The sequence below is a fragment of the Danio rerio genome, chromosome 24, assembly GCF_052040795.2.
Source record: "Danio rerio strain M-AB ecotype USA chromosome 24, GRCz13ab, whole genome shotgun sequence".
In the NCBI taxonomy this organism is placed as follows: domain Eukaryota; kingdom Metazoa; phylum Chordata; class Actinopteri; order Cypriniformes; family Danionidae; genus Danio; species Danio rerio.
Genome location: NC_141044.1, coordinates 43,574,547 through 43,597,304, shown reverse-complemented (window position 1 = coordinate 43,597,304; position 22,758 = coordinate 43,574,547). Strand labels below are relative to the sequence as shown.

Below are 22,758 nucleotides of genomic sequence, written 5' to 3'. Positions count from 1 at the left end.
AGCTGGTGTGTGGTGAGCGCACTGGCGCCGTTGTCCTGTGGCTGCCGTCGCATCATTCAAGTGGATGCTGTAAACTGGTGATGGTGTGGAGAAAACAATCTCATGATTGTGAAGCGCTTTGGGTGTATGGCCATACATAATAAATGCGCTATTTAAATACACATTACATTACATAATAAATTATGATGGCAGAATGCAGTTTTCTAAACCTGAAGGAACCTCCACAATGCTGTGAAATTAAGAGATGTTATAGCCACTCATCACCAGTTGAAAGCGCCAGTACCACTGAATGTCACATGAATCATGATGACGCAATTATAAAAAAGACTCCTTAGGTCGAAAACTGTTTTTGGCATCAAACAATAAAAGTGGTAAATTAATCCTGATTCCCCACAGGATGAATACTGATACATGCATCATAAATGAAACATCCTGATTTAAATAAGACACCCATTAAAAAACCATTCAGCATAATTAAAGTGTATAAAAAAATGGAATATATATATATATATATATATATATATATATATATATATATATATATATATATATATATATATATAGTATATATTTTTAGTATATAGTATATATATATATTATATATATACTAGTATATAGTATATATATAGTATAGTATTTTAGTATTATATATTTAGCACCCCAGTTTATTTTTTTCTCCCAATTTTTGTTTAACGAAGAGCAGATTTTTTTTCAACACATTTCTAATCATAATAGTTTTATTAACTCATTTCTTATAACTGATTTATTTCATCTTTGTCATGATGACAGCGCGTAATATTACACTGGATATTTTTCAAGACACTTCTATGAAGCTTAAAGTGACATTTAAAGGCTTCACTAGGGTAATCAGGGTAACTAAGCAGGTTAGGGAAATCAGGCAAGTTATTGTATAATGATGGTTTGTTCTGTAGATGATCAAAAAGTATATATATATATATACTTAAATATATATCTTCTATATATCTTAAAGGGGCTAATAATTTTGACCATAACATATTAAATAAAAACTATTTTAATTAAATATTAATTTAAAAAAATCTAAAACTGCTTTTATTCTAGCCAAAATAAAACAAACAAGACTTTCCCCAGAAGAAAAAATATTAAGAGTCATACCGTGAAAATTTCCTTGCTCTGTTAAACACCATTTGGGAAATATTTGTGAACGAAAAAAAATCATTGGGGGGCTAATAATTCTGATTTCAAGCTATGTATGTGTGTGTGTGTGTGTGTGTGTGTGTGTGTGTGTGTTTGTGTATTTGTACACTGACACCATTCTTCAAGCCTGTCATAGTTAGTCACCGCCACAGGAGAGCGCCACCACCATGGTCATTACCAATGTCAAAAATCTCTATTTTGAACTGTAATTTTAGTCATTTGTCAGCTAATGCAGTGGTTTTACTCCTGGTGCTGGGGACATGCAGTAGTGTTCTGCACATTTTACATTTCACCTTTATTTAACAGCTGAGCTCAGCTTTATATCATCAGCCACTGCTATAAATATGTGCAAGATGTTATAGCACTGTTGGGTTAGTTACTTCAAAAAGTATTATTACTTTTTTATTATTATTATTACATAATTACACTATCTGAAAGGTAATTTAATTACTCAATAAGTGATTACTCAGTGCTGCTGTAAATCCCTATAAATCACAACACAAACAACAGAAATGTAACTCTTTCAATTATTTTAATTTGAGCTAAATATGGCCTTCTAGACTTTTTTAACTTAAGCAATTTCAAAAATGAACATAACATTCTTTAATTGACCAAAAGGTAAACATAATGTCTCAAAATATGAAACATTTCAATGCATCTACACCATATTTTACACATACCCAATATCATTGACTAAATTATCGACTATGAATTCTGAAAAATAGATATGATATGCAAAATATCTGAATAACAAAATAAATAAATGAATAAATCCTCTGCTATTTTGAGTTAACTTGGACAGAAATGCTACAGGTACATTAAAATGAACAGTTATACCATACTTTACTTTTCAGTGGTAACTAACTCATTACAGCCAACAATGTGCTACTGTACATATTACAGTACGTAAATATGAGTGACTTACAAAATGTGCAGAGCAGGATTGAAACCCGCTGAGCTGATGACTTTGAAAGTTTGATAAAATGTGAGCGCTGTTACAGTCAGTCATGACCACTTGAGGGCGCCAGCACCACTGACTGTCAAAGCTCTGCTGACACTAAATGTCAAACCTTTCTTCACACTTATGTCAGGAAAATTGTAAGGAAGTGAAAATCATTTAAAATGCATTTTTTATCATCATCTATTTTTTTCAAAACCAGTCTTACGTTGCAAGAGTATATTTTTTGGCATTAGACAAAAATTACATTGAATGGGTCAAAATGTTTTATTTTACTTTTATGTCAAAAAATCTTTGGAATATTAAGTAAAGATCATGTTACATGAAGATATTTTGTAAATAGTTGTATCTGACCCAAATATTTTCCAATCCTTGGAAAGCTTATTTAGTTGGAGGATGTATACATCTGTTTAAAAAATTGACACTCATGACTGGTTTTCAGCTTTATGGGTCACAAATTTAAATATTAATTATTTTATATATTTTTTTAATATTTAAATATTTTACTTAATTTTACAAACATATATCACACTCATTGATGACGGATAATGGGTGAAGCAGTGGCGCAGTAGGTAGTGCTGTCGCCTCACAGTAAGAAGGTCGCTGGTTCAAGCTTCGTCTGGGTCAGTTGGCGTTACTGTGTGTTTTGCATGTTCTCCCTGAGTTCGTGTGGGTTTCCTCCGGGTGCTCCGGTTTCCCCCACAGTCCAAACACATGCGGTACAGGTGAATTGGGAAGGATAAATTGTCTGTAGTGTATGAGTGTGTGCGTGGATGTTTCCCAGAGATGGGTTGCGGCCGAAGGGCATCTCCTGCGTAAAAATGTGTGGGATAAGTTGGCGGTTCATTCCGCTGTGGCAACGCCGGATTAATAAAGGGACTAAGCCGACAAGAAAATGAATGAATGACGGATAATTATTTCACACATACTTTGATATTTCATGAATCATGGATGTAGACTTTTTACTTGATTTTAATCATCACCTTTCTAAACATCACTTTTGTTAAATTGATGCCAAAACCAAAATGTCTTTGATATATAGAGCACAAACAAATCACATTCCCGTTTTTGATGCAATTATTCAATAATTTAGACTTTCAACAGGACAAACACATTTTCCTAACCCTAACCCAAATTACAGAAGGGAAACCGGTATCTTAACCCTAAAGTTCTAAACATAGTCTTTTATTTCTTATATATTACAATATGTATTTTTTGTTTTGATTTTAGTGTGAACTCAGACATGTCTTTTCAAAATCAATAATGTCAAAGATGTTTTCAAAATCAATGACAACTTTTTACTTCATCAAATTATTTAATTCAGTATTAAAGAAACATGACAGTGTTTGCTTAATCATGTTTCCTGCCAACTAAAATGCAGTGCAAGTAAAACTCAAAGAGAAAAAGCATTGCTTTACCTTCATCTCTGCAGTGTGTGTTACTGTAGGTCTCCTGCAGGATCACAGTGTTTGTGTGTGGCAGTGAAAACACACTGAGGGGAACAGAAACATTTGCACAGCAAGGGTCAAAAGTCAAGACAATTTGCATAACTGTAGAAGATGTTTTTTGTGAAGAACAAAATAGTTTATCTATAAATAACATCCTAAAATAATAATTTAAAATGCAACTATGCTGGCTTAGGTTCACTAAATTAAATGAACAAATATTTTTGACATTTTAACTGTGTTACCAAATCCTAAAATTAAAAAAACTTCCTGTAGATCAATAAATGCTTTAAAAATGTTAAAACTTAAAACTGTTAATTTTAACTAATGTGGTTATTTATGATTAACAAAATAAAAAAAAGACACTGTAAAATGTGACCAATGAAACAATTTTATGTGAATTTAAGTTGAGTAAAAACAAAAATAAAAATTAAACATTTAAGCCCTCCAGCAATTTTTTTTTCTCTTTCAAATATTTACAAATTGTTGTTTAATGGATAGATTTTTTTAACATAATAATTTTAATAATTAATTTCTTTTGCAACATAATAGTACTCAGCTTAAAGTGTCATTTAAATGCTTATCTAGGTTAATTAGACAAGTCATTGGACAACAGTGGTTTGTTCTGTAGATAGATAGGTAGACAGACAGACAAACAGACAGATGATAGATAGATAGATAGATAGATAGATAGATAGATAGATGGATGGATGGATGGATGGATGGATGGATGGATGGATGGATGGATGGATGGATGGATGGATGGATGGATGGATGGATGGATGGATGGATGGATGGATGGATGGATGGATGGATGGATAGATTGTTAGATGGATAGATAGATAGATAGATAGATAGATAGACAGACGGACGGACGGACGGACGGACGGACGGACGGACGGACGGACGGACGGACGGACGGACGGACGGACGGACAGACAGACAGACAGACAGACAGACAGACAGACAGACAGACAGATAGATAGATAGATAGATAGATAGATAGATAGATAGAGTACGGTTTTATAGTGCCATTATTAATACCTGTGCTCTCTGCCTCCATCACACAGCTGGTCCAAGCAAGGATACCAAAGAAATGACAAGTAACTCAATCAAAGGAGCAAAAGCATCATGGGATACCCAGTTGGACACTTGTCAAAGTAAATCAAGCAAACAGACCCCCCCAAGTCTCCATTAATAGCCTGCTCGATGGTGGTGATGCACAATGGGTCAAGTCATTGACCTTTTGGTGAGCTGAGGGCTCAAACAGCTGAGAATGAAGCGCTTGCGTCTCAGGGAAGCGTGCGGATCGGAATGTTCCACCTCGTCATTGCAAGAGATGGAGCTGGCAGCTGAAGGAAAAGAGTCAGGATGTTGAAGCTCTCCTGTTAATCCAGAGTAAAGGCTTTAATTAGGCACTCATGATAACCACTTACATCATCGAAACAACAAACTCTGCACTTTTACACATTTTTACACTCAAACCCTCCAGCAAATGTTCACTTGATCCTGCAATCGGAGATGCTCACCAGAAATGATCTCTGAACCACAGGGGATGTAGTCTAAGTGGCTTTATGATGTTATGATCTTCATGACCTGTTAATAAGAAAAACAAACTGGCAGATTGAATGTACTGTGTACAGCCCCAGGCATACAAATATTTATTGATTATTAGGATATATGACTAGCATGTTTTTATAAGCGGAAAATGGCACTTTATGCAGGTTGAGATCTTAATTTTAAGGCTAAATGATTACTTGAATAAAATATGGCTTAGTCAGATTATTAGACTGCAATATTATCAAATTCATGTATGTGCAACATGCTTTACAGTAAAGCATTTTGCTCTGACACATGCAAATCACTATCCATCTGAGTTTGTATTAGTTTTAGATTAATTTTATAGTTGTGGTAAATAGAGCTGCAACAACGAATCGAATAAATCGATTCAAATCAATTATTATTAAAAGTGTTGGCGACAAATTTCATAATCGATTCGTTGTGTCACGCAACACAGGGACGTTTGATTATTTAAAAAACACTTTAGTTCAGCATGGATTGGAGTGAACACGGTCTCTCTCATGCGCACTGATACAGAGTTCGGCACCTCATAGACAGGGATGAGGATAAAGAGAGTTTAACAGCAGGGTAAATCACAACAGAATCCTACTTTTATTTTGTTTTGGACAGTAAAGTCCCTGGTGCTGATGTTTTATTCATTATCCAGCTTGACAAGCATGACAAGTTAACGTTAGCTCGTTTACCTTTAGAGCAGCAACTGAGAAAATCAAACTGAGCTTTGGCACGGTGTCTGTGCGCTGAGCCAGAGAGCGCTGGTGCTGAGCAGAGCTCTCAGTAAGGGACCGTCGGAAAAGTACTTTTTTTTCAGGGTTTTTTTTTCCGAAATCAAGACCAACTTAACCCCACTGAGAAAGACGTGTCATATTATCACAATTATGCAGCGTTTTAACCACCCAATGCCTAATTTATGTGTTAGACATGTAAATATACACACGTACTAGTAAAACAAAACATTTACAGGGCTCGAAATTGCGACCATTTTAGTCGCATATGCGCCCGAAATTTAAGCTATGCGACTCATAATATATATTGGGAGCATTCGTGCGACTGCATGTTATGGTTGTAGTGCGACCTGTTTTTGTTTTTGTTTTTTCTAAAAACGTGGTAAATTCGCTCTTCCCTGCCGCTATATTGGTTCATATTAGCTGTCAATCACTCAAGACTTTCCGCTGTCAGATGACAGGGAGGGCTTTTGTGACCGCGGGGATTGCAAACGGCTGAAGAGTGAAAAGTACACTGAATCTCGATGTGTTGCATGCACTGAGTGTTCAGCAAACACAATCTCACGACAATTCATAACTTTTTCATACGTTTCCTCGTGAGATCAGGCTGCAACAGCGCAAATGTCCGCTAAAACACCATCGCCAAAGAAGCTCGCCTTTACTGAGTTTGATCTGATGCGGGTTATAACAAAGAACAGTATTGCGCCGGTGGTCATCGGGAGAATCCTGCTCTGCCCCCCTCGTATCGGGCTGGCTGACTCGCATGCTTTCCCGCAAACACAGAAAAATGTAATTCAGCGCGTAACGAGGCTGAGCATTAAAACGACACGAACCGAAACCAAAACTTTTAAAAGTGAGACTTTTCCTCCTTTCTTTTGTCCGTTCTTTCTTGAAGTGTATATTATTTTTCTATTTAATTACTGATGATTGCTTTGCAGCTTTCAGCATTGGATTGAATGATTTATTATATTATTTAGTTTGTTTTGTAGCAGAAATATTATTTATTAAATTGGCATGCATATAAAACAATAGTACAAAATTAATATTTCTATTCATTTGATTTTATATTCATTTGTGTTTGATGCAAACCATCAATTTTTTTTTCATAAATTAACAGTAGGACTTTATATAGCAGATAACTTACATTAAAGCACAATATACAACTTGTCAAATATATCATTCATTTTTGGTGGATGCTCCTAATTTTTTTCTGGTGCTCCTAAATATTTCAGGATGGGAGCACCGGTGCTACCAAGTAAGAAAGTTAATTTCGAGCCCTGATTTAGTTTGTAAAACACACAAGGAAGTCTAACAATACATTCAAATATAATTTGCTGATGTGTTTTATTCATATCAGATACACATTGTGAAAGTAACTATAAAGTTGAATCTACTCTTCTCTAAGTTCACCAGCCACTTTCTTGCATGCATTTGGGGAGTAACTGGTGAATTTACATGCTGAATCCTGCATGTTCTGCTTTTTATGAATGAGGCAAACGTGCGGCCGCAAGTAAACATGGCGACGCCCATCTCACGCTATAGATCATGATCACTTACACGCTTATATGAACTAGTAAAAAATCTGTTTGAGATTATATCTCATTAAGATTATTTTTCTTACCCAATTCACAAATAATTTAACTTGTTTTAAGCAAACAATCACTTAATTTTGAGAAAACAAGACATTTCTTTGTGCATTTCATTTCTTGTGCTATTTCATGTGTCTAGTATGTGTCTTAATTTAAAAATATTTAGATATTTGGACTGAAAATAGGACAAAACTACTTAGTTTTTAAATTTTATATTATTATATATTACAACAGTTCTGTGATGAGCTTTTTTAAACAAATGGTTGGAAATGAATGCTTTCCTTTTTTATATCAGATTCATCGATTAATCGAAAAAAATAAATCAACAGATTAATTGATTATTAAACTAATGGTTAGTTGCAGCCCTAGTGGTATAAAGTTATTATTGTAGGATCTAAAATAAAAACTCAAGCTTTTATTTTACAGTGCAATTTTAAAGTAGTATTGTTTTTGTTGTTATTTAGTAGTACTGTAATAGTAAGAATGTTTTATTATTATAATAAATTAGTATTTTATTGTCATAATATAAATCAATAAATGTTGATTTGTGCAGCCTTTTAAAAAGTAGAGAAAACCTAGATTTTTTAGAATCACATTTTTAATAAAACACTTAATATTTTTGCAGTTTTTTATTCAACTTCAATCTTTAAATATTTATATTATGTCTAATACTTTTTGAAATAAACATAAATGTGTTTGTCTACACATTTATAAGTTTTGTGTGTCACTATATTCTTAATCTATGATATACTAAAACCTTCGGTACTGCTTTAAAACATTGATCAATTAGTTAATTTATTAACTAACATGAACTAAAAATGAACAATATCTACTAATGCATTATTAAAATAAAAGTCTTGCTTGTTTGACAATAAGTAATGCACTGTGAGCTAACAACTTTATTTTCATCCACTAACAAAGATGAATACTGTAATAAACATATTATCAATTGTTTATAAATATATTAACTAATAAAGTGTTACCAATTTGTAATCTTAAATTTTCTTACTGAAAAGTGAGAACATTTAAACTTTTAAACCCATAGTGGGAGTGCAGTTAAAAAAAAAATCAGTAATATTAAAAAAACATATATTAACAATAATGATAATAATAATAATAATAACAACAACAACAATAATGATAATATTAATAAAATAAAACTGTTTTAGAGCAGCACAACGCTGTGACCTTCAAAGCCAAGAGTGACAACACAGTCCAGCAGAAGCATTCCATGAATGTGCCATTCTATTATCCTGACAACTGTCTAAAACAACAGAAGCGCCTACAATTCATAAGAATGTCTTCTAACAGCATTACTTTGATACTAATATTGTTAAAAGGATCAAGTTGATCCTAATCCTCATGTTAAAAGATCCCAAGGTCCTTAATAAAGATGAGCCACTTTCAACAATTCACACCAGAGCTTTTGCAGTTCTGAGAACAGCTGCTGCAGAGACCCTGCCCACAGTTGTCTGCGACCCTCAGCGGTGACTGTAAAGAAGCTGAGAAAAATCTAGTACGGTTATCTTTGTCCTCAAGGATAGAGGAAAAACAATGGGATGTCAACAAGAAGAGCAAGAGGTTGAGGTCCAGCGGTACAAGCCGTGACAATTGAGACTTGTTTCACAGCACAAAAGACCAGCTGTCGGTTGTCCATCGCCTACATCTATAGACAGACCTGAAATATTTGTCACATTTTCTTTTAGTCCTCCTCTTTACTTAGCTAATATGACTGTCTCAATCAATGTGTGCAAAAGTTGAACCTCAAATCTCACAGATGTGTTCAGACTTTACTTTGACAAAGGAGAGATTATTCTCACATTCTCACATTATCTGGCCGTGGTACTTTAGATAAATGGAACTGATTAATGAACCCTTTCTAAAGTCAAATTTAAGCACTTTTCAAGCACTTTCCAGGTGCATTTTCAAACTTTTCCATCATGTTACAAGAGAGACATTTCATATTTACATGCATATAGATACATCATTACATGCTGTTTGTTAATCTGCAGTACACTGAAGTCTTCCAAAGGACATCTTTGATAGCACTTTTGCACAGCATTGAATTACTGTCATTGAGCCTATTAAATGTAATTTATTTTATACAGTTGAAGTCAGAATTATTAGCCTAATTGAATTATTAGCGTGTTTTAATAACTCATTTCTAATGAATGATTTATTTTATCTTTGCCATGATGACAGCACTTCAGATATTCTTCAAGACACTTCTATACAGCTTAAAGTGACATTTAAAGGCTTAACTAATTGAGGTAACTAGGCAGGTTAGGGTAATTAGGCAAGTTATTGTATAATGATGGTTTGTTCTGTAGACAATCGGAAAAAATGTAGCTTAAAGAGGCTAATAATTTAGTCCTTAAAATAGTGTTAAAAAATGAATAACTGCTTTTATTCTAGCCAAAATAAAACAAATAAGACTTTCTCCAGAGGAAAAAATATTATCAGACACACTGTGAACATTTCCTTGCTCTGCTAAACATAATTTGGGACATAATTAAAAAAAAAAAAATTCAAAGGGGGCTAATAATTCTGACTTCAACTGTATATCATCTTTCATCTTAAATTTATATTTAATAAACAAGTACAGACTCCAGAGTTTAAATTAATGCAAAAGCAAAAAAAAAAAAAAAAAAAAAAATATATATATATATATATATATATATATATATATATATATATATTTTTTTTTTAAATAATATATTTTATTATATCTATGTATATAATATATATAATATATATTATTTACATATTTAAATATTATTTAATAGTTAATTTAAGAAAGCAAACCATTTATATTTTAAAGCAGTTTCAAGCACTTCATCCAAAATGCACTTTTCAAAAGTCTTTGCATTTTCCAAGTCATCTTTGAACAGTCTTAAAAAGGTTTATAATAAAACCTCATCCAATGCAGAGAGAATTAGGCTTTAAAATGAATCAGATAAATTGCATATGCTGGCTCTTTGTGAAGCTTGATCTTTCTGAGAAAAGACAACAATGAGGAGGCTGAGCAGAACAATAAAAATTCTTGTTCCCTGTTTCACATTTCTCAGATGTCAAGAGGTGTCCTGCTCTACGAGGAAGGGATCCAAAATAGACTGCTGTTGTTCTTTATGACCTGAGACAACGTCGTAAAAAGAAGTTCCTAATTGGGATGGTGTTGATGAATCTTTAAAGCAACACGGGTGTTCGTTTGTCCATCCTCCTTTAAGCCTATTGTTACATCACACCATATATGTCAACCGCTCGAGCATCCTACGCCATCCAATCATTTGAAGGTTTATTTAGTGAAACAAAGGTGGGGCATATACGGTGAACCACCATTTTTGGGATCAGCGACCGGCTTTTAAAAGGTAGAACCAGCTCTGGAGGGACACAACACTCAGGACAACCCGAGGTAAGAACCAAAGAACTTCCATGCAGAAAGCCAAAGGGAGATCTCCTGGACCTCACAAACACTGCATCCAAAGCCAACACAGAAAGACAAATCCAGTACAAGTTTAGGTATCGTGATTTTCCTGATAAGTAAATCACTTTAGTGTTCTTAAACGCTCTTTTGTTGTGTCCTTAGCATAACACCAGCTCTGCAGTTACAAGGTACAGAGGTCTGACAAACACAAGGTGAGAAGTTTTGCATCTACCTGAAAAAACAATACTAAAATGCATTTATTTATCATTTCTGTAACTGTGATTTCAGTGTGTTACACTTGTAAATTTGCCTTTGCTGTTCCTTTTCTCAGAGAAGCACATTATATTTATAAGTTTGCTCATCTGTTTTAGATTTCAAAATGGGTGACGCCGTTATGGCAGAGTTTGGGTCTGCTGCTCCCTTCCTGCGCAAGTCTGACAAGGAGCGTCTGGAGGCCCAAACTCGTATTTTTGACATGAAGAAGGAGTGCTTTGTGCCTGACCCTGAGGTTGAGTACGTCAAAGCCTCCATCACCAGTAGAGACGGTGATAAAGTCACTGTTGACACTGAATATGGAAAGGTAAGCAGGGCTCGAAATTGTGGCCATTTTGGTCGCATATGCACCTGAAATTTAAGCTATGCGACCTCATAATATATTGGGAGCATTCGTGTTTTTTCTTTTTTCTTTTTAAAAATGTGGTAAAATCGGTCTTCCCTGCTGCTATATTGGTTCATATTAGCTGTCAATCACTCAAGACTTTGCGCTGTCAGATGACAGGGAGGGCTTTTGTGACCGCGGGGAATGGAAACGGCTGAAGAGTGAAAAGTACACTGACTCTCGATGCGTTGCATGCACTGCGTGTTCAGCCAACACAGTCTCATGGCAATTCATAACTTTTTCATACATTTCCTTGTGAGATCAGGCTGCAACAGCACAAATGTCCGCTAAAACACCATCACCAAAGAAGCTCGCCTTTACTGAGTTTAAACTGATGCGGGTTATAACAAAGAACAGTATTGCGGGAGAATCCTGCTCTGCCCCCCTCATATATTGGGCCGGCTGACTCGCATGCTTTTCCGCAAACACAGAAAGATGTAATTCAGCGCGTAATGAGGCTGAGCATTAAAATGACACGAACCGAAACCAAAACTTTTATAAGTGAGACTTTTTTTCCTTTCTTTCGTCCGTTCATTCTTGAGGTGTATATTATTTTTCTATTTAATTACTGATGACTGCTTTGCATCTTTCAGCCTTGAATTGAATGATTTATTATAATCTTTAGTTTGTTTTGTAGCAGAAATATTATTTATTAAATTGACATGCATATAAAAACAATAGTACAAAATAAATATTTATTACTGCAATGCTTCATTTGTGTTTGATGCAAACCTTCAATTTATTTTTCTTATAGTAACAGTAGGACTTTATATAGCAGATAACTTACATTAAAGTACATTCAAGGCAGCATAAGGATGAGAAATATAATTCATTGTTACTATTATTGTCATCATTAATATTTCATAATTATTCAACATTAATTTTGGAATTATAGCATAAATATTAAGTCATCACAGCATTAGTTACATAGTTGTTTCTGGCTTTTGTTAGTCCTAACTGATGTTGTTTTCAAATACAATAAATCCCTTAATATATAATTTGCAGCGTTGCTAATTTTTGTTGGGTGCTCCTAAATTTTTTTTGGTGCTCCTAATATAAATATTTCAGGTTGGGAGCACCGGTTGATACCAAGTAAGAAAGTTAATTTTGAGCAGTGGTAAGGATGCTATAGTTATTTGAATATGATAATAGTGGGCCTTTGTTACATATTTCTGAAATTCTGGTCACATTTATCAAATGTCTAAAGTGGTGAATGGAAATTCATAGACATAAGTTTCCCCAAAAGTAAAAGAAAAAGAAGAAAAAATACCATGATTGTGTTTCTATGACTTTCTAATACAGCAAAACATATACAAGTGACAAAATTTGTATTGTAGCTGGTGAAAAACTAATTAATTTTCTCTGTTCAACAGACTCTTACTTTCAAGGAGTGCGATGTTCACCCTCAGAACCCGCCAAAGTTTGATAAAATTGAGGACATGGCGATGTTCACCTTCCTGCACGAGCCTGCTGTGCTGTTTAACCTCAAAGAGCGTTACGCAGCCTGGATGATCTACGTGAGTGATGAACAATGAGCCTTAATGAAGTGACTGCCAGTACTGATGTGTACAACTCCACTTAACCTATACATCTGTTACATTACAGACCTATTCAGGACTGTTCTGTGTCACTGTCAACCCATACAAGTGGCTGCCAGTGTACGATTCTTCTGTGGTCAAAGCCTACAGAGGCAAGAAGAGGACTGAAGCTCCTCCTCACATCTTCTCCATTTCTGACAACGCCTACCAGTACATGCTGTCAGGTGAGAACTGTATTTTACATATATTTAGCAGATTTTATTATGCACAAAACTTCCCTCATTTATATCTGGCCATTTCATCTAACAGACAGAGAGAACCAGTCCGTCCTCATCACGTAAGTCAATTCTCACAATCATGTGAAATGCTTAAAAATGCTTTGAATGTTGTAAAACGTGTATCCTTTAAAATACACAGTGGAGAATCTGGTGCTGGAAAGACTGTGAACACCAAGAGAGTCATTCAGTACTTTGCCAGCATTGCTGCAGTATCTGGGAAAAAAGATGCAGCTTCTGAGAAGAAGGTGATTATAGTTACAGAACTCTTTGTACAAAAATAAAAACATCACTATGAATTGTTTTAATAAATGTAATTCTTTTGTGATTTTAAAAATGTTAATGTTTGTTAATAGGGTACTCTGGAGGATCAAATCATCCAAGCTAACCCTGCTCTCGAGGCCTTTGGTAATGCCAAGACCATCAGAAATGACAACTCCTCCCGATTCGTAAGTAAAAATGCACTGTGTATAGATGTGTACTAGGGTATATGTCGAGCTATTGTTGTTCCCATACTGATAAACTTCCGGTGACCTGTTATTGTCAACTTTTTTCCATTTTATACGGTTCCTTTTACAGCATCAATGTTGTAATGTCCTTAAAATACATTCAGTTAAATAAACTGTGGCATTCATTTAGTTGTTCAAGCGTAAAACGAGACAAAGCCGTTTACTCAAACACGCCCGTCAGAATCGGCAGGCTAGCGCAGAAGCTCCATTGAATATACTGGGGTAAAGTAAATGTTCATATTATAAAGACATGGCGGGGGAAATGTAATGTAATGCAGTGCTTCTTGTACAATCTAAGACCCACTTTATATCGGATATCACTCAGCCAGTGGAGATCGCTGATTTTTAAAGAAAACAGACCTTAAACATGCCGATTTTTGCATTGGCATACAGTTCGCCGGAAGTGCTTAACCCAGGTTACTAGCAAATTAAAAGTCCTATTAGCATGCTTCAGCATATACCTTATTAGTATGAATAATGTGATTATTAATTATTATCATTTATAAACAGGGTAAATTTATCCGAATTCACTTTGGTGTGAGTGGAAAACTGGCCTCAGCAGATATTGAAACTTGTGAGTATGCTTTATATTACTACAGCTATGATGATTAGAAGACTCCAATAGCGCATAAAATATATTTAACACTCCATTCATTTTGCTATATTTCATCGTGTAGACCTGCTTGAGAAGTCTCGTGTCACTTATCAGCTCAAAGCTGAGAGAGACTACCACATCTTCTACCAGATCCTGTCTCAGAAGAAACCGGAGCTGCTGGGTAGGTATCGATGTGGAATTAAATATACCATTTTAAAGTGTGCCTATACACTGTCTCTAACTGTACTGCCTGTTCTTTACAGAGATGTTGCTCATCACCAACAACCCCTATGATTACTCCTACATCTCCCAAGGAGAGACGCAAGTGGCATCGATTGATGATGCTGAAGAGTTGATTGCCACTGACGTTAGTGAAATTCATTATTATCAAAATAGAGGTTGACTGATATGGTTTTTCTCTGAGCAGAAAAACAGAGGTTGACTAAGAATATTGGTTAAAATCATCAAATATTGTCCATCGACTAAATGGAGGAATATTTAGCTGATGGACAATATATGATGATTTTTTTGACCAATATGTTTAGCCAACCCCTGTTTAGCCTTCATGCCGATTGATTAAAATACATTAGGCTGATGTGTAATCAAAACAGCTAAAATCTCCAAAGTCTGATGAGGAAGCCAATCAATCTGTCAACCTCATCAAAATCATATACATAGATTGGGGCCAGTGATACATACTACGAAACGTCAAATAAAAGTAGACTGATCTTATTGGTGTGACATGCCGTTTTCAAATGACAGGATGCCTTTGATGTGCTGGGCTTCACACAAGATGAAAAATCAGGCATCTACAAGCTGACTGGTGCCATCATGCACTTTGGTAACATGAAGTTCAAGCAGAAGCAGAGAGAGGAACAGGCAGAGGCTGATGGCACTGAAGGCATGTAATCCTTACACTCATTACCTCACTGCCACTGGTGACTTTGTGAAAAAAGGTTTTAACAGAACTCTTTTCTCTAAAAGATGCTGATAAAGTCGCTTATCTGATGGGCCTGAACTCTGCTGACCTCATCAAGGGTTTGTGCCACCCAAGAGTCAAAGTAGGAAATGAGTGGGTCACCAAGGGACAGAATGTCCAGCAGGTAAAGAGACATCACATCATTTACCACTGATACAGCCACCTAAATCATGAAATATATTATTAAGTTTAATTTGCTTCCACTCTTTCAGGTGTATTACTCGATTGGTGCTCTGGCTAAGTCAGTGTATGAGAAGATGTTCCTCTGGATGGTTGTGAGAATCAACCAATCCCTGGACACCAAACAGCCTCGCCAGTACTTCATTGGTGTGCTGGACATTGCTGGCTTTGAGATCTTTGATGTAAGCTGATAACAACTGATTATCGCAATTCAGAAACTAATGTAAAAGCAGTACAGTGTAATTATATAATATCTTCTGTCTACAGTTCAACACCTTTGAGCAGCTGTGCATCAACTTCACTAATGAGAAGTTGCAGCAGTTCTTCAACCACCACATGTTTGTGCTGGAGCAAGAGGAATACAAGAAAGAGGGCATTGACTGGGAGTTTATTGACTTCGGCATGGACTTGCAGGCTTGTATTGAGCTTATTGAGAAGGTGGGTAATTCTGGTTGCAAACTGCTTCAGATATATGTGTTCGATCTTCATATTATTAACACTTATGTCTTACATTTCTCTTCAGCCCATGGGTATCATGTCTATCCTAGAAGAGGAGTGCATGTTCCCCAAAGCTAGCGATCAAACATTCAAAGCTAAGCTTTATGACAACCACCTTGGTAAGAACCCTACTTTCCAGAAGCCCAGGATTGTCAAGGGTAGACCAGAGGCCCATTTTGCTTTGGTTCACTACGCTGGCACTGTTGACTACAACATTTCAAACTGGCTGGTGAAGAACAAGGATCCTCTTAATGAGACTGTTGTCGGACTCTTCCAAAAGTCTACAGTGAAGCTGTTGTCATTCTTGTTTGCTGGATATTCTGGTGCTGACTCTGGTGAGTTCTTCTGATGCTCAGTATAGATGTTTTCAGAATACATTTTTTTTTTCGGGGGTTGAACTTTGACTAGTCAGAATAACATGATTTTACATGATTCAGCCCAAGATTCCAAGGGAGGTAAAGGAGGTGGAAAAAAGAAGGGTTCTTCTTTCCAGACTGTGTCAGCCCTTCATAGGGTAAGAGTTATAAAGCAATTTAAAAAAAACAAAAAAAACAAATGAAACCAAAGTGTGTACTTCAAAAATATTCTGACGTTGTGATTTCTTTAACCTTATAGGAGAACTTGAATAAGCTGATGACCAACTTGAGGTCAACTCACCCTCACTTTGTGCGCTGCCTGATCCCCAATGAGACTAAGACTCCTGGGGCGATGGAGAATCCTCTGGTCATGCACCAGCTGCGCTGTAACGGTGTGCTGGAGGGCATCAGAATCTGCAGAAAGGGCTTCCCCAACAGGATCCTGTACGGAGATTTTAAACAGAGGTAAGAACCTAAACAAGACACCTAAAATTAAATAAAGAAATATACCTTTAATGCACAAATCACAAAACCTTGTTACTTTTTTTTACCTCTTGTCAGATACCGTATTCTGAACCCATCTGCTAACCCTGAGGGACAATTTATTGACAATAAGAAAGCTGCTGAGAAACTCCTGGGCTCACTGGACATTGATCACAACCAGTACAAGTTAGGACATACTAAGGTGTTCTTCAAGGCTGGTCTTCTGGGTACTCTTGAGGAGATGCGAGATGACCGTCTTGCTCTTATCATTACTGGTATTCAAGCAAGAGCTCGTGGTATTCTCTCAAGACTTGAGTTCCAGAAAATTGTTGAACGCAGGTTAGGATTAATAATATTTTCTTAATACAACGAAAAACATATTAGTCACTGTCAGCTAATATTATCACTGGATTACTTTGCAGAGATTCATTGCTGGTGATCCAGTGGAATGTACGTGCCTTCATGGGGGTCAAGAATTGGCCTTGGATGAAGCTGTACTTCAAAATCAAACCACTGCTGAAGACTGCAGAGACTGAGAAAGAGATGGCCAACATGAAGGAGGAATTCACCAAGCTGAAGGAGGCTTATGCCAAATCTGAAGCCCGCAAAAAGGAACTTGAAGAAAAGATGGTTTCCCTTCTCCAAGAGAAGAATGACCTGCAGCTTGCAGTGCAGTCTGTGAGTCCATAAAACGACTTTAACGTTTAACAAGTAAAAAACAAATAATGTTGAAAAAGTTCATTCATTCATTCATTTTTTTCCCCCATTCTGATAGGAGCAAGATAATCTTGTCGATGCTGAGGAGAGATGTGAGGGTCTAATCAAAAGTAAGATCCAGCTTGAGGCCAAAGCCAAAGAGCTGACTGAGAGGCTGGAGGATGAAGAGGAAATGAATGCAGAATTAGTGGCAAAGAAGAGAAAGCTGGAGGATGAATGCTCTGAACTCAAGAAAGACATTGATGATCTGGAGCTCACTCTGGCCAAAGTGGAGAAGGAGAAACATGCAACTGAGAACAAGGTTATACATTTTACAGTTTTTGCATGTTTACAAATGGGCTGTTGTGAGTTTTCCCTGATCTAATTTCCTTTTTCTTAGGTTAAGAACCTGACTGAAGAGATGGCAGCTTTGGATGAGATTATCGCTAAGCTGACCAAGGAGAAGAAAGCTCTACAGGAGGCCCATCAGCAAACACTGGACGACCTCCAGAGTGAGGAAGACAAAGTCAACACACTCACCAAAGCCAAAGCCAAGCTGGAGCAGCAAGTGGATGATGTGAGTAGAGCAATATCTCATTGTAAAATGTCTTGACAAAGTTTTACTTTAAATATGCTAGTGTACTATAATGATGTGACATGTTTTGCAATACAATGCTAAATAATTACTTTTTAAATAATAAGCTTGAAGGATCGTTGGAGCAAGAAAAGAAGCTCCGCATGGATCTTGAAAGGGCAAAGAGAAAGCTGGAGGGTGATTTAAAATTGACCCAGGAGAGCATTATGGACTTGGAAAATGACAAACAGCAAATGGAGGAGAAGCTAAAGAAGTAAGAACACTTGAAACAATTCAAGTAGATTTCTGTTAAATAAATCAATAAATAAAATTCTCTCATGAAACAATTTTATTTATACAATAAAGGAAGGACTTTGAAATTAGCCAGCTCAACAGCAAAATTGAGGATGAGCAAGCTCTTGGTGCCCAGCTCCAGAAGAAACTGAAGGAGCTTCAGGTATATTTAAACAAACAAACAAACAAAAAAGAAATCAAATACATGTATAAAACAATCACTTAATATGATTCAGATCAAAAACTGTGACTTGCCTCAATCACCAGGCCCGAATTGAAGAGCTTGAGGAAGAGCTGGAGGCTGAAAGAGCTGCTCGTGCCAAAGTTGAGAAACAGAGAGCCGATCTGTCCAGAGAACTGGAGGAGATCAGCGAGAGGTTGGAGGAGGCTGGTGGAGCCACCGCTGCCCAGATCGAGATGAACAAGAAACGTGAAGCTGAGTTCCAGAAACTGCGCAGAGACCTTGAAGAGGCCACTCTGCAGCATGAGGCCACTGCTGCAACACTGAGGAAGAAACATGCCGACAGTGTGGCTGATCTGGGAGAGCAGATCGACAACCTTCAGAGAGTCAAGCAGAAGCTGGAGAAAGAGAAGAGCGAGCTGAAGTTAGAGCTTGATGATGTGGTCTCCAACATGGAGCAGATTGTCAAGTCAAAGGTTAGTAGCAACCCAGAAACGTATGTAAGTAAGACCGGCAATGGAGAATTCATGTAGTTTACTTATGCAATACATTTTATCAGAGCAATCTGGAGAAAATGTGCAGAACTCTGGAGGACCAGATGAGTGAGTACAGAACCAAAGCAGAGGAAGGACAGCGCACAATCAACGATTTCACCATGCAAAAAGCCAAGCTGCAAACTGAGAATGGTAGGGTCTCAATAGTAATCAGCTAAAATGTGTCGCTCTAAAATTTTAATTTGTCGTTAAATTTATTTTCTGGTATTTCAGGTGAACTGTCCAGACAGCTGGAGGAGAAAGACTCCCTGGTGTCTCAGTTGACCAGAGGAAAGCAGTCCTACACTCAGCAGATTGAAGACCTCAAGAGACAGCTAGAGGAGGAAGTCAAGGTTTGTTGTAATTCATAATGCTTTTTTTTTTCTTCTGGAAACTGAATCCGTTTTGTTATGCAGGACAATAACAACATATTTTTACTTCTTTCAGGCAAAGAATGCCCTGGCACATGCAGTTCAGTCTGCTCGTCATGATTCTGACCTGCTGAGGGAGCAGTTTGAGGAGGAGCAGGAAGCCAAAGCTGAGCTGCAGCGTAGTCTGTCCAAGACAAACTCTGAAGTGGCTCAGTGGAGAACCAAGTATGAAACTGATGCCATCCAGAGGACTGAGGAGCTGGAGGATGCCAAGTAAGAACTTGGAAATATGCTATTTGGTTTTCAAAAGTAAATTCACTAATTCTTCCATTTATGATTTATTATTTCTAATCGGTTGTGAAATTCTGCTTTCTAACACAATTAGGAAAAAATTGGCACAGCGTCTCCAGGAAGCAGAAGAGGCTGTGGAAGCTGTTAATGCTAAATGCTCCTCTCTGGAGAAGACCAAGCACAGGCTCCAGAATGAGATTGAAGATCTTATGGTGGACGTGGAGAGATCTAATGCTGCTGCTGCTGCTCTGGACAAGAAGCAAAGAAACTTTGACAAGGTAATACATAAAATAAACATGTATCACCTGAATTAATTTTACTTGTCTTTTCAGTATAGGTGGTTATTAAACACCTAAATTGTTGCTTTAATCAGGTTTTGGCTGAGTGGAAGCAGAAGTATGAGGAGTCTCAGACTGAACTGGAAAGTGCCCAGAAAGAGTCCAGATCTCTGAGCACTGAACTGTTCAAGCTGAAGAACTCGTATGAAGAGGTCCTGGATCAACTTGAGACTATGAAGAGAGAAAACAAGAACCTTCAAGGTATGTATTTTGGTTAACTACAAGATTAACAGATTCTACCATCAGCAAATGTTTGCTTAACAGTTATTCTTCTGTTTAACAGAGGAAATCTCTGACCTTACTGAGCAACTCGGAGAAACCGGAAAGAGCATCCATGAGTTAGAGAAAATCAGAAAGCAGTTGGAGCAAGAAAAAGCAGAGATCCAGACAGCCTTGGAGGAGGCTGAGGTAACCGTGAATGATCATTTCCTATTATGTTATTTACATTAGATTAATTTAAGACTAATGACTTAAAATGCTTTCCTTCATACTTAAAGGGTTCTCTTGAACACGAGGAAGGCAAGATCTTGAGAGCTCAGTTGGAGTTCAATCAGGTCAAAGCTGACATTGAGCGTAAGCTGTCTGAGAAAGATGAAGAGATGGAGCAGGCCAAGAGGAACCAGCAGAGAGTGGTGGATACCCTGCAGAGCTCACTGGAATCAGAGACTCGCAGCAGGAATGAAGCTCTCAGACTGAAGAAGAAGATGGAGGGAGACCTCAATGAGATGGAGATTCAGCTCAGCCAGGCTAACAGGCAGGCATCAGAAGCCCAGAAGCAACTCAAGAGTCTTCATGGACATGTCAAGGTATGGCCAAGCTTCAGTTCAGATTTTATTATCCTTTAGTGAAATACAGGATAGGTAAGCAGTATTTTCGTTTATTCATACCTCACAGGATTCCCAAATGCAACTGGATGACGCTCTGCGTGGCAATGATGATCTCAAAGAGAACATCGCCATTGTGGAGAGACGCAACAATCTGCTGCAGGCTGAACTGGATGAGCTGAGATCCTTGGTGGAACAGACTGAGAGAGGAAGGAAACTGGCTGAGCAGGAACTGATGGACGTCAGTGAGAGAGTTCAGCTCCTGCATGCCCAGGTAAAACATTTTAAATACTCATGTGATTGTATTACTGTCTAATCATTATTTTATACTTCGGTATTGTTGACATCTTTAATGATGTAAACTATTTTGATGATACAGAACACCAGCCTGCTGAATCAGAAGAAGAAGCTGGAGGGAGATAATACTCAGCTTCAGACTGAGGTTGAGGAGGCCGTGCAGGAGTGCAGGAATGCTGAGGAAAAGGCCAAGAAAGCCATCACTGATGCTGCCATGATGGCAGAGGAGCTGAAGAAGGAGCAGGACACCAGTGCTCATCTGGAGCGCATGAAGAAGAACATGGAGCAGACCATCAAGGACTTGCAGCACCGTCTGGATGAAGCTGAGCAGATCGCCATGAAGGGTGGCAAGAAGCAGGTCCAGAAACTGGAAGCCAGGGTAAGCTACTGAAAATCAGGCATTTTCTCTTCAGACATTTTGCAAAGATTAAAGAGTAGTTCACATCATTTAATTTTGTTTTGTTAGGTGAGAGAGCTGGAGAATGAGGTGGAGTTGGAACAGAGAAAGGCAAGCGAGTCTGTGAAAGGAGTCCGTAAATATGAGAGGCGCATCAAGGAGCTCACCTACCAGGTTATTTCTTTGACAAATATGCAGTTTTATTCATAGCACCATTTTTTCTAACACATACAGAACACGATGAAGTAATTTTGTACATTCTGTTTGCAGACTGAGGAAGACCGTAAGAATCTGGCTCGTCTTCAAGACCTGGTGGACAAACTGCAGCTGAAGGTCAAGTCCTACAAGAGAGCTGCTGAAGAGGCTGTAAGTAAACGATAGGACTCAGACATTAAAGCATTGCATTTGAAACATCATGATTTCCTCATGATGTTTTGTTTGTCCCTGTGTTTTTCAGGAGGAACAGGCCAATTCTAACCTGGGCAAGTTCCGTAAGCTGCAGCATGAGCTGGACGAGGCAGAGGAGAGGGCTGATATTGCTGAATCTCAGGTCAACAAGATGAGAGCCAAGAGCCGTGATTCAGGACCCAAGGTATATTTTTTCTGCTCCAACTAACTATTAGAAATCACAGCACAGTTAGTAATGACACTTACCTTCTACTTTTGTTCTCTCTTATTGCAGAAAGGACATGATGAAGAGTAATCATCCAGTATAACGAGTTTGTTTGTTGTGAAGCCATGTTCAAGTACTGGTTCTAATCTAGCAATAAAAACTGCAATTCTGAATTATTGCATCTGTGCCTTTTTAGTCTATATTTCATGTATATAGAGAGAAAATGTGTGAATTACAGGTGTGACGAAAAAAGTCAATCACATAAATATAAGTCAAATGGTGTTAAGGGAAACTTTGAAGTTGTTATCAAGGGTTTTGATGAAGTAAACACTTTTTATGTCATTTATTGCACATTCTTCTGTTACTTTTATAACAATCTGTTT

The 22,758-nt window shown here is 37.1% G+C and overlaps 2 protein-coding genes across 3 annotated transcripts in view; one reads left to right on the top strand and one right to left on the bottom strand.

Annotated features, from left to right (window-relative positions):
- Positions 1–22,758, bottom strand: part of katnip (katanin interacting protein) — a 1,410,884-nt gene that overhangs the window by 255,540 nt on the left and 1,132,586 nt on the right. The window lies entirely within an intron of this gene.
- Positions 10,858–22,548, top strand: smyhc1 (slow myosin heavy chain 1). Of its 2 annotated transcripts, XM_087308161.1 has the most exons (38): positions 10,858–10,883; positions 11,058–11,107; positions 11,267–11,475; positions 12,927–13,070; positions 13,159–13,315; positions 13,401–13,428; positions 13,509–13,614; positions 13,723–13,815; positions 14,386–14,449; positions 14,553–14,651; positions 14,734–14,837; positions 15,233–15,371; positions 15,455–15,573; positions 15,662–15,811; positions 15,897–16,067; positions 16,153–16,462; positions 16,565–16,641; positions 16,743–16,948; positions 17,045–17,305; positions 17,389–17,644; positions 17,742–17,984; positions 18,063–18,239; positions 18,365–18,510; positions 18,603–18,693; positions 18,798–19,187; positions 19,271–19,397; positions 19,479–19,597; positions 19,692–19,888; positions 20,001–20,184; positions 20,280–20,445; positions 20,528–20,652; positions 20,742–21,050; positions 21,139–21,342; positions 21,448–21,744; positions 21,832–21,936; positions 22,033–22,128; positions 22,220–22,354; positions 22,445–22,548. In XM_087308161.1, the coding sequence occupies exons 3-38, from the start codon at positions 11,275–11,277 to the stop codon at positions 22,463–22,465; spliced, it is 5,817 nt and encodes a 1,938-aa protein (XP_087164287.1). In that variant the 5' UTR covers positions 10,858–10,883; positions 11,058–11,107; positions 11,267–11,274; the 3' UTR covers positions 22,466–22,548.